Source organism: Periplaneta americana, chromosome 3 (assembly GCF_040183065.1).
Source record: "Periplaneta americana isolate PAMFEO1 chromosome 3, P.americana_PAMFEO1_priV1, whole genome shotgun sequence".
Lineage (NCBI taxonomy): Eukaryota > Metazoa > Arthropoda > Insecta > Blattodea > Blattidae > Periplaneta > Periplaneta americana.
This window is the reverse complement of record NC_091119.1, coordinates 183,255,348-183,267,385: the sequence shown is the minus strand read 5'-3', so window position 1 is coordinate 183,267,385 and position 12,038 is coordinate 183,255,348. Positions and strand designations below refer to the sequence as shown.

General features: G+C 35.1%; 1 protein-coding gene across 1 annotated transcript; it reads right to left on the bottom strand.

The window, feature by feature from the left end:
* Positions 1 to 419: 419 nt before the first annotated feature.
* Positions 420 to 11,820, bottom strand: LOC138696900 (cytochrome P450 307a1-like). Its single transcript, XM_069822376.1, has 4 exons — positions 10,122 to 11,820; positions 7,174 to 7,763; positions 5,742 to 5,943; positions 420 to 2,982 (listed from the first exon to the last, which is right to left on the bottom strand). Exons 1-4 carry the CDS (start codon positions 10,504 to 10,506, stop codon positions 2,654 to 2,656), a joined length of 1,506 nt encoding a protein of 501 aa, XP_069678477.1. The 5' UTR covers positions 10,507 to 11,820; the 3' UTR covers positions 420 to 2,653.
* Positions 11,821 to 12,038: the final 218 nt, after the last annotated feature.

Sequence of the window (12,038 nt, the reverse complement as noted above, 5' to 3'; positions counted from 1 at the left end):
GATACTACCTACCTAGACTTTATAGAGCCTTCACTTCCTAAGATGTAAGCAAAGAGGAGGAGTCACGCCGGGAATAAGTGTCGCAATTATAGTAATAGTATTGAAATGTATAGTTGTCAAGCATTTCTAGAATGCCTATTATTATTTCAGCATTAGAATGTATATTGAAAACAAAAATTTAATTATTCTAAAATACAAAATTAAATGTAATGTTACAAAATAAATACAAATTTTATTCTTGGTATAATTTTCAGGCACGACATAGACATTAATATGAAAAGTATCTCTCAGATACATTGTGCCTGACTGTGTAACAATAGGGATTACGCTGACGAAAGGTTAAAAACAAAATTACACTTTATAAGATATTAATAGAAACACAGTATAGTAATTTTTCATGGTAACAATTTATTGTAAATATAAACAATACAAGAAATTAGAGTATAGTACATAAACAAAACCTATAATATAATATATTGATGCTATAATGAACTGTTTGTCTATTACAGTAAGTATTCTAATGTTAGACAAAATTAAAAAGCATTATTATTATTCTTTCTTAAACTGTAAAAGTTAATAGACAGTCATTTTACACCAATAAGTAACACTAAGTATAGTAACAAGTATTTACTTTTCTGGCACTTATGTTCACTTTCATGTTATGAGAGACTTCTTCTCATACACATATAAGAAAGAGTAAAAATAGTATGAGAGTGAAAATAACATTGTGCAAAGCACTATCCCTTACACCATGATATTTGAAATAACTGTCTTTGGTCACTACATACACACACAGTTTCAACAAAAATGATAACATTTATCTTTGATATATTAGGTTATCACAAAATTTACGTGCGACATATATGATCACAGATTAAAGAAGAGTCACGATAATAAACACAGAGATTAGTATATATTTACAATGTAACAATTCGCTCATATGCATTCTATCTTACAAGTGCTTGGCCAAGTCGCTTTCATTCATAATCATAATACACATCGGAATTACCCTTACATGAATACTTGTCATAATACGAGATGGAGTACACAATGGTGTGTCCTCAAATCTTATTTTAAATGTTACCATACTACTGCCAATGGTAAAGTTGATTAACAGGAATCTTTGGTTAAATAATGACAATATTCTTAAAGCATTTGTACACAACACTTCATAGGGTATCTTGAAATAAATTGACAAACCATTTAAAAGCAAAGAAATTTGATTTGGAGGTTGATGGTCCTCTTGTGGACTTTTAATTGTTAAATCTTTGGCAACTGTTGAAATCATCATTATCACGGTAACAAGTTTGTATCAGTTCGTAAAAATATTGTACTGGAATTCATGAAATTTCAGTAGAGGATATGATTAAATACGTACGTATTACTTTAAATGTCCTTGAGTGTGTTGGTTACAAACATAACAAAAATCGTCAAACTTCAATAGACGATATGAAAATAAATCTTAAAAATATCTCCTTATAGAGATAGTCAGTACAGGGATTAAAATACATACATTGGCTATTTTTACAATTACGGATACGTAACTCTGATTCATTACATTAATTCTACATCTTAAAGATTTCAGTCAAACTCCCTGGTATTGAGTACTTGTTTCAGAGACGCGAATATTGTACCAATAACAGGATGTGGTGTCTCGGTGGTTTAAAGCAATGTACAATTCAGGCGTGAAATATATACAATTATGTTCAACATTCTTTATGTTGATTGATATAATATAATGTAATATACTTCCACTAGAATAGGTAAACAAAAGTCAGGTATATAATTAAAAATTATTCCATCTTTGATCTTTAATTACATACTTGAAATAAATATGGGGGGAAAAAAAAGACATACAAATTTATATTGTTACATCTGCCTTCTTTTTGGCAACAGAATAAGCCACTGCCTGCTGGATCGCAGCCATAGGATGCAATCCAGCAGGCAAGTGAAATGATCTTATTCAAAGACTCTTGGCAGTGCGGTGGCTGAGAGGCGGGTAATAACTAACATAACTAATGACTACAACAAATGTAAGCTTATTGGTTTACAAGAGGTGATTACCACTCGCAGATGAACCATGGTTCCTAGCTGAATGCTTCAATTATATCCTTCATATCATTAGGTTCTTATTTGAGCAATGTGTTCTTTAAGAACGACATAAATAGTTTCTCAAAATACTTTCATTCTGGAGAAAAATGATTATATATGTAATGCAGCTGAAATGTGGGAATCATGATTCACCTTCTCATGCAAAGAAAAATTGAATTCACAGAGCAATATCATCTCATAATTGGTATTGGTAGTAATTAAATTATGGTATCCATAAGTTAATTAATGTTTGAAAATTGTCATGGTAATCAACTTCAAATGTCACATAAAATAGCTTAGAATACTAAAGAAGACCTTACAAGAAAGTAAGTTGACATATTTGAAGCAAAATTTAGTTCAAAAGCTTCTGAATATCTTAAAATCCCAAGTCTGATATGACAAGAATCTGGACTCGTCATTAAACGAACCTGCTTCATTACAGGTATTGAAAGCATTACAAGGGATTGGTGGGATTCAAATAAAAGAACATATGTACGGAAGCAGGTGCAATTCCATTACAAATACTTTTGAGTGAAGAGTACTGTTCCATTACACTCACGTTTCATCGCCTTATGAAGTAGAATTGGAAGGTGTCATTGGGCAGTGCCAGATTTCCAATTGGCACTTGGTAGCTGTGTCCTTCCACTGGCAGAATATGATAGTTCTGCAGGAGGGATGCCAATGTCACAAAAGACAAGAGCTGCACCATCTTGTAACCCATACATGAACGGCGTCCACCACCAAAGGGAAGAAAATGCTCAGGTTTCACAATTCTCCCATTCACAAGGAAGCGTTCAGGCTTGAAAGCTTCTGGTTCGTTCCACAGTTTCGGGCTCATGTTCAGCTCATAGTTGTTCAGGAAAATAAGTGTGTCTTTCTCAACTCTAAAACCTGAAATGATAAGAACAATGAATTTCAATTAAATAGTCTTAATTGATCTCTGTGGAAGATGAAAAGGTGTTATTTTCAATTCCAGAGAGTTTTACTCAGGGTACTCCCTTTTCCCTCTATCATTCCTCCACTTCACCTATACTTCCCCTCTTTCATCATCATTAGCTCTGTTTCTTTCCCCCATTTCGGGCTTGCAACCAATTCAGAGTTGGCTGCAGATTGCCACCGAACTTGGACTCTGTGGTAAGTGGTAATTAGTTGCTGGTGGTAGTGCTATGTACCGTGACTCTCCCCTTGGCTCATGGGACTGAGTTGAGTGACCATGGTGATGTCTACATGGAAAGATAAAGGGATTCTACAGTTTGGGCTGTCCATAGGGAAATATGTACAGTGGGAGGGCCTGGGCATGCACATCATTTCATTCTGGTTAGCAGAACGGGCCCACTGAAGTGGCCTATGTGTTAGGACATTCCCAGCCCTAAGGGTGGCTGGTGTAGTACCGGTATTACATTATTATCAGCATACTAAAAACAATAATCCTGCAATGGCTTAAAATGAATAATTCTTATTTTGTGCCGCATAAACTTCTACAAGTTTATTTTTAAATTCTCTGATAATTTCTTACAAATCCTTGCTTCTTAAAATTATATTTCCAAATGTTAGGTTTAAGGGAAGACTGTTATAAACTTATTTACTTATACAATATACTCAAGTCTAGTACAAAGAATGCAGTACGTCAGAATTCCAAACACCTGTACTGTTCTTTTGTATGTAAAAGAAATATCATCATTATTATCAAATCCTCCAAGACTTAGGCCTTTTGACCTGTTCCGCCTTCATCAAAATTGGTCTCGCCATCATTTAACTGGTCTTCCTAGTGACCTTCCTCTTGGATTATAATCCATGGCTGCTCTAGTAATACGTGTAGTTGGCTTTCTATGTATGTGTTCTTTCCAGTTCTATTGTTTTATTCTAATTATTTTTATTATACTTTGTATATTTAATTCCATTCTTACACCTTCATTCCTCTTTCTATCTAATAAAGTATAGCCAGCTACATATCTCAAAAACTTCATTTCTCCTGCTTCGATTCTTTGTTTGTGGTCTTCACAACCGTACAAGAAAGCAGAGATTGCCATGGCTTTTTAAAACTTCAATAAAGTTTCCTTTCGCACTTTTTTTTTTTACCTAAAGTACGGCGAATTATATTACAAATAGTTAAATATATTTAGTTTATTATGAATTTCAAAATTTTTTTAATACGTTATAAAGCAACCCAGGTATTTAAATGTATTAACTTGTTCTATTATTTTACTATCTATAACTATTTTTGCTCTAATTGGGCGAGATCCTAGAAAAGGCATTGTTTTTGTTTTATTTACAGATATCGTCATGTTAAAAGTTAAAACTAGTCTCTATTTGATTCAACTTGAAAATGTTTTTTGTAAAGTGTTTTCATTTTCATTTATGACAACCTGGTCATCAGCAAATAGTACAGTTATAAGACTTATTTAATTTATTTTAAAATTGATTAAATCATTCTACCAAATTTCTATGACTTCGTCCAAATGTAAGTTTAAAAGTGTCGGTGATAATGGGCACCGTTGTCGGATTCCTTGATTTATTTCTGCTGTATCATTTCGGAATGTTTTTATTTGCATTGTATTATATCTATATCTATTGCAACTTAAATGTACGAGGTAACTCATTTAGTCGCAATGCAAAAGGACAGGGAACCTTTCAATTTGCAGTTTCAGAATTCACGGCGTTTCTCTGACGACCTTCACCTGCCTTGTCATCGAACAACAGATGACAGAGTCTTCTCGACTCCACTTGCACTGCGAAATGGCAAAGCCCCTTTCAATGTGCAAGATAACACCTGCCATCCTAACGGCAAACGAGTCTTCCCGACTCTACCTGCACTGCGAAATGACACAGTTCATTTCAATGTGCAGATTACACCAGCCATTTCCTCCTCGTCCTGTCCTGTAATCACCTTGATCACATTTCTGTCCCCTCGCGTATGTGGTACCTAAGAGGTTACGTCCATTTTCGGCTTTCCCCTTCAAAATTTTGTAGAGCTCCTTCAGTGGAGCAATGTAATCCAGAGTGAGACAAGTGGCCAACAGGCTTGGAGCTCACATATTTAGTTTCTTTCAGCCCCGAACCCCTTGCAAGGACGTGTTTTGCGTACCTTTTAAATTTCTCCTCCCAATTCTCCTCTTTCAATTCAATTCAATTCAATTCAATTCAATTCAATTCAATCTATTAAGGATCTGTATAGCTCTTATTAGATGAGATAGAATTCCTCTATTTATAAAATATATCGTCGCCTGAATGCAAGAATAGGTAACTCGAAATTTGCATTTTTTAGTTACCTCTTTTATAGCATAGCAAAAATCGCACAAAATGTAATCCAGGATCTAGGTAACTGATCGAATGAAAACAGCGACATCTATTTTCCAATATAACAAATAGGTAAAAGAAAACGAGACATATTCCTTAGTGCAATAAATAAGTAAATAGGCAATATCACAAAATATGAAAAATCACGTTAATTAGTTCTTGCATTCAGGCGACAATATAATCATACAACTTATACAGTAATAGAAACTTATAATAGATAATGAATTAAACAGGAGCAATATTTATAAACAATTTAAAAATAATTTTTATGTATGTTAATTTTTTTTGTGTGTTTAAGGAGTCCAGCGTCTGTCAGTGTTAGAACCATTTTTATCAAATGATTTGGAACTCACCAGCAATGGAACTGTCCTGGTTAGCAACATGAGGCACTATTGGTGATGCGATGAGTCTGACTGCTTCCAGGATGACAGCCTCAGTGTATGGCATTGCTGTTCTGTCTGGGAGTGTCACAGGGCGAGCACAAGCTGTAGCAGAATCAACTTCCGCCTGTACATTTCTCTGCACTTCCGGTCTTGTAGCCACATAAGCCAGCACCTGAAACAAATAGTGGAATATCCCATTACAGTAAGCTGCCAATGCTAAAGTTACATCAGCGTGGCATATAACTGAATATTTTCAAGTAAAATTAAATTAAATTCAATCTTATTGAATTTGGTATTCCCAAGAAACTAGTTCGATTAATTAAAATGTGTCTCAGTGAAACTTACAGCAGACTCCGTATAGCCCAGTTTCTATCTGACGCTTTTCCAATTCACTGCGGGCTAAAGCAGGGAGATGCACTATCACCGTTACTTTTTAAGTTCGCTCTAGAATATGCCATTAGGAAAGTTCAGGATAACACAGAGGGTTTGGAATTGAATGGGTTACATCAGCTTCTTGTCTATGCGGATGACTTGAATATGTTAGGAGAAAACCCACAAACGATTAGGGTAAACGCGGAAATTCTAGTTGAAGCAAGTAAAGCGATAGGGTTGGAAGTAAATCCCGAAAAGACTAAGTATATGATTATGTCTCGTGACCAGAATATTGTACAACATGGAACAATAAAAATTGGAGATTTATCCTTCGAAGAGGTGGAAAAATTCAAATATCTTGGAGCAACAGTAACAAATATAAATGACACGCGGGAGGAAATTAAATGCAGAATAAATATGGGAAATGCCTGTTATTATTCGGTTGAGAAGCTTTTATCATCTAGTCTTCTGTCAAAAAATTTGAAAGTTAGAATTTATAAAACAGTTATATTACCGATTGTTCTGTATGGTTGTGAAACTTGGACTCTCACTTTGAGAGAGGAACAGAGATTAAGGGTGTTTGAGAATAAGGTTCTTAGAAAAATATTTGGGGCTAAGAGGGATGAAGTTACAGGAGAATGGAGAAAGTTACACAACACAGAACTGTAAGTATTGTATACTTCACCTGACATAATTAGGAACATAAAATCCAGACGTTTGAGATGGGCAGGACATGTAGCACGTATGGGCGAATCCAGAAATGCATATAGAGTGTTAGTTGGGAGGCCGGAGGGAAAAAGACCTTTGGGGAGGCCGAGACGTAGATGGGAAGATAATATTAAAATGGATTTGAGGTAGGTGGGATATGATGGTAGGAACTGGATTAATCTTGCTCAGGATAGGGACCAATGGCGGGCTTATGTGAGGGCGGCAATGAACCTCCGGGTTCCTTAAAAGCCAGTAAGTAAGTAAGTAAAATTAAATTAAATTATGGTAATTTTTAAATCAAAATGCGCAGAACTGGACTCACCTTTGTTAAGAGGTTGGAAATAGCAGAGTGTCCACCCACAATATCTTCCAAGGCAAACATTGCCGTGTCCCAAGTCATGGCCGGCTGCTTCTCACGTTGAACATGGTCGACAAGAGCATCAACATAGTCATCTTCTTCTAGTTCTGGTGTCCAGTTATCGAACCTTGTGGAGATGATCTCCTTCATCATAAATTCTCTGATCTCGTGACCCCATTCTTCAATTTTTGCCATGTGACGGCCGTGAAGTGGAAGCAACCACGGCATGAAATCTGCGGCATAGCCTTGATTGACCTCATAGAAAATCTGGTCGAAGTTGTGTACCATTTTTGAGAAGCCAACATTATCCTTTTCAAACCGTCGGCTGCAGAAGTATGAAGTGAAAACATTGCCCATTGCATGGCTTAATAAGGGTTTGATGGCCATAGGTTGTTTGCTTGCTTGGTTAAGTTCAGAGATCAAGGTGTCCATCTCTGTTGTGACAAACGCATCTAATTGGTGGAATCTAGATGAGAATGCTCGAGGAAAAGTGTGTGCCGACAACATTTCTCGTCGAACCTTTTGAACTTCGGACCAATCACAGAATGCCAGAGCTGCAACAAAAGAAATGGAAATAGTTTCTGTAAAATCATGCAAGTTATTGAGATATGTAAAAAACAAGACATAAATATAGAAGAAATTTATTATAGGTAGTATTAAAAATAATGTCAAAAATAATATTGATAAATTTTATATTGCATACACTGAAGTTCTGTTAAGTTATTTAAATAAACAAGTTCTTCATTGTGTTAATATTAAATTATGTTGATATTATACCTTAATTGACCAGTTTCGATGTGGTGTGCATTATCTTCTGAATTCTAGTAGGTTTTTGTGCCATCTTCCGGTTTCATGTTCATGTCTTGGTGGGGTTTGTTCATGATGTATCGAAAAGGTGAGTTCTGAAATTTAGTTGAGTGCTGAGGATGAAACCGGAAGATAGTGCGGGACCTGACTGGAATTCATAAGATGCACACCATATCTAAACTAGTCAATTAAGGTAAAATATAACATACTGGTAATTTAATATTAACACAGTGATGTAGTTGTTTATTTAAATAACGTAACAGTTCTTGATCAGATTTTTTGTATTCGACAGATAATGGAGAAAAAATGGGAGTATAAGGGTACAGTGCATCAGTTATTCATAGATTTCAAGAAGGCATATGACTCGGTTAAGAGGGAAGTATTATATGATATTCTTATTGAATTTAGTATTCCCAAGAAACTAGTTCGATTAATTAAAATATGTCTCAGTGAAACATACAGCAGAGTCCGTATAGGTCAGTTTCTATCTGATGCTTTTCCAATTCACTGCAGGCTAAAGCAGGGAGATGCACTATCACCTTTACTTTTTAACTTCGCTTTAGAATATGCCATTAGGAAAGTTCAGGATAACAGGCAGGGTTTGGAATTGAACGGGTTACATCAGCTTCTTGTCTATGCGGATGACGCGAATATGTTAGGAGAAAATACACAAACGATTAGGGAAAACACAAAAATTTTACTTGAAGCAAGTAAAGCGATCGGTTTGGAAGTAAATCCCGAAAAGACAAAGTATATGATTATGTCTCGTGATCAGAATATTGTACGAAATGGAAATATAAAAATTGGAGATATATCCTTCGAAGAGGTGGAAAAATTCAAATATCTTGGAGCAACAGTAACAAATATAAATGACACTCGGGAGGAAATTAAACGCAGAATAAATATGGGAAATGCGTGTTATTATTCGGTTGAGAAGCTCTTATCATCCAGTCTGCTGTCCAAAAATCTGAATGTTAGAATTTATAAAACAGTTATATTACTGGTTGTTCTGTATGGTTGTGAAACTTGGACTCTCACTCTGAGAGAGGAACATAGGTTAAGGGTGTTTGAGAATAAGGTCCTTAGGAAAATATTTGGGGCTAAGCGGGATGAAGTTACAGGAGAATGGAGAAAGTTACACAACACAGAACTGCACGCATTGTATTCTTCACCTGACATAATTAGGAACATTAAATCCAGACGTTTGAGATGGGCAGGGCATGTAGCACGTATAGGCGAATCCAGAAATGCACATAGAGTGTTAGTTGGGGGACTGGAGGGAAAAAGACCTTTAGGGAGGCCGAGACTTAGATAGGAGGATAATATTAAAATGGATTTGAGGGAGGTAGGATATGATGATAGAGACTGGATTAATCTTGCACAGGATAGGGACCGATGGCGGGCTTATGTGAGGGCGGCAATGAACCTTTGGGTTCCTTAAAAGCCATTTGTAAGTAAGTAAGTAAGTAACAGTTCTTTAGTGATCTATAAATGTTAAAAAAGCGTATTAAATTTAATACAGTTCAGTCTTTGCTATTAATAACTTTAGATAATTATGTAATCTAGCAGTTTTGCTTACTGCTTTAAAAATGGAAGATAAATCATTATTATTGATGGTAACCTATCTACGTTAATTTTATTACATATAATATATAACACAATTTAAATTCAAATAATATGCATTTGAATGTTTTAAATTCAATTGATATTGTATTAAGTACTTTCAAGAACTATTTGTTTTCTACTAATCCTCAATAGACTGAAGTTATACATTAAATAAATTTTAAATAAGCCCAATAGATTTATATTCATTGCCATTACTTAAAATAAGAAATAACAGTATGAAAATTGCCACTGTTTATTAATAACTACATATATTTGCTCATTTAGTTTAAGCTTTAGGCTGTGTGCAGCTTCTACAATTTTTATGAATAGAGTTAAAATGTGTGACTCTCGGTTTTCTGAGAATTAGTCTACTTATTCTGTAAAAATATCTTTCAGAAAAAAAAAAAAAAACATAAAAGAAATTGAAATAGAAACTTTGAAAATTCTGATTATAACAAGTGAAATATTAATACAGTTCAAAAATTGTCAGATACACTTACAGTTCTCTTTATCACCGCAGAAGAGCTGATGATAGCGCCTAAAGTTGGGTCTGCCATCGAAGTGCGCTCCCTTTGTCATGAGCACCTCACGGATGTTCTCCAAACCGTTGACTACCATGCAGCTGACGGAGCCCAAGTCGAGTTTCACGACTTCACCGTAACGACGTCCGAGATCGCTGAATGCCTGGTATGGGACTTTATACCCTCCCAAGAGATGGAGAGAGCCTATGATTGGCCAGGATTTAGGGCCTGGTGCTTCTCGCATCACGGACTTCCCTGCACTCCTACTACTATGCTTGTTTTCTGCCAAAAGGAGGAAGATAACCAGAAGAGTCGCTGAAGCAAGAATGTATGTCAGGCCACTGAGTACGAAGATTGGTTCCATTTTGTTTTGTCTTACTATAATTTCAACTTAAAAAGAAATTTGTACAATATTTCTAATTTGGTTATCTTCCAAAGAATCTGCCTTTGATTATAATGTTGTATGCCTGACGAAAAATATTTTTAATTGAACAATGATTAACTGAATAAATGGCCTAGAGGAGCAAAGTTTGACTATATGTCCAAAAAATAAAGAGAATTTTGGAACGGACTTTAGCTGATTAGCTTTGAGAAAGAAGTATTCTTTACTCTTGCTAAAACGAGCTTTCAGTCTCGTCTGACGTGGAGCTGACACTCACAGCTTTATATAGTGTATGTCAGTATGGCATTAATACAGGTTTCCAAGTCAAGCTGTCCTAATCCATAATGGAGCAGCACCAAACACGTTTTGTAGGACTTCAGTGCCAAACAACTGACCAATCAGAATGCTTGAAGTGGTTAGCATATCTTAAATCTGTCAGGGGAGTAGTTGACAGCAAAGATTGTGTATGTTGGGTTACTAAAAAATGTGTTTAGATGGAAAGATTGACTTTTAAACCTGTAAATTTTGTGACTTGTTTGAATAACTTGAACAATTCTTAACTGAAATATCTTCGTAAATACTATTCGAATATTACTGATAGCATGTGTCATTTTCAAAGTTTGAATATTGAATTAAGTAGTATTTTATTTTTTCGCTGGCATAATTGGGAGAAAATTCTTTACACAGTTATAACTAACTGTGGTCTGTAGCTTGCAGTAGTTTTTTAATACTGCATTTGAAAATGTAAAAAATTTATGTCAGCTTTTTTCTTCTGGTTATGTATTCACATCCATTCTAGTGGTTTTTATTGGATGTAAAGTTATTAAGGTATAATTAAGAAACAGAATAATCATTAGACTCATTAGTGTAATATATTATAGACGAATGTTATCGATATATTAACAATTTTTAATAGCAAGGTTAAGAATTTCCAAAGTAGACGGAATGGGAATAAAATAGTACCATACCAGTAATGGAAAAAGTTAAAGTAAAAAAAAAACAATACTGCAAGAAATAAAGAAACATAGTTGCGCGTTATGGATATGTCATGAAAATGTTAAGACAGAAGACTGACAAGAAAGAGCCTATACTGAAGCCCACCCGGATGAAGAAAGAAGAGGAGACTGAAGGTCAATTGGAACAATGAGATTGACATCAACATGAAAAATCGAAATTTGAAAGACAATGATTGGATGAACTGTGTTGTGGAGGTAACAAACTGGTAACTGTGAACAGTTGAACTGGGGAAACCTCTGTATATGTGGAATAAATACTATATATATATATATATATATATATATATATAGACACACACATATACATACATACAGGGTGTTTCCGAGATGGTGTTACAAACTTTCAGGGATGAGTGCGCTCCTAGTATAATGGCAGTTGACATTGGATTCACGTCAACATATATGCCTAACTTGGAGTCAAGCCACAAAGGGAAACATCGAAGGAGAAAAGTTCGATCCGGTGCTGTGGATTGAATTCGGCGTAGCTCAGTGATCAGA

Bases quoted from the DNA above. Each gene is read 5' to 3' on its own strand.
- LOC138696900 (XM_069822376.1), bottom strand. From the start codon at position 10,506: ATGGAACCAATCTTCGTACTCAGTGGCCTGACATACATTCTTGCTTCA. The intron at 7,764-10,121 runs GTAAGTGTATCT...CTTTTGTTGCAG, and splicing joins CTGCGGTGATAAAGAGAACT to CTCTGGCATTCTGTGATTGG. The intron at 5,944-7,173 runs GTGAGTCCAGTT...TATTTGTTTCAG, and splicing joins TTTCCAACCTCTTAACAAAG to GTGCTGGCTTATGTGGCTAC.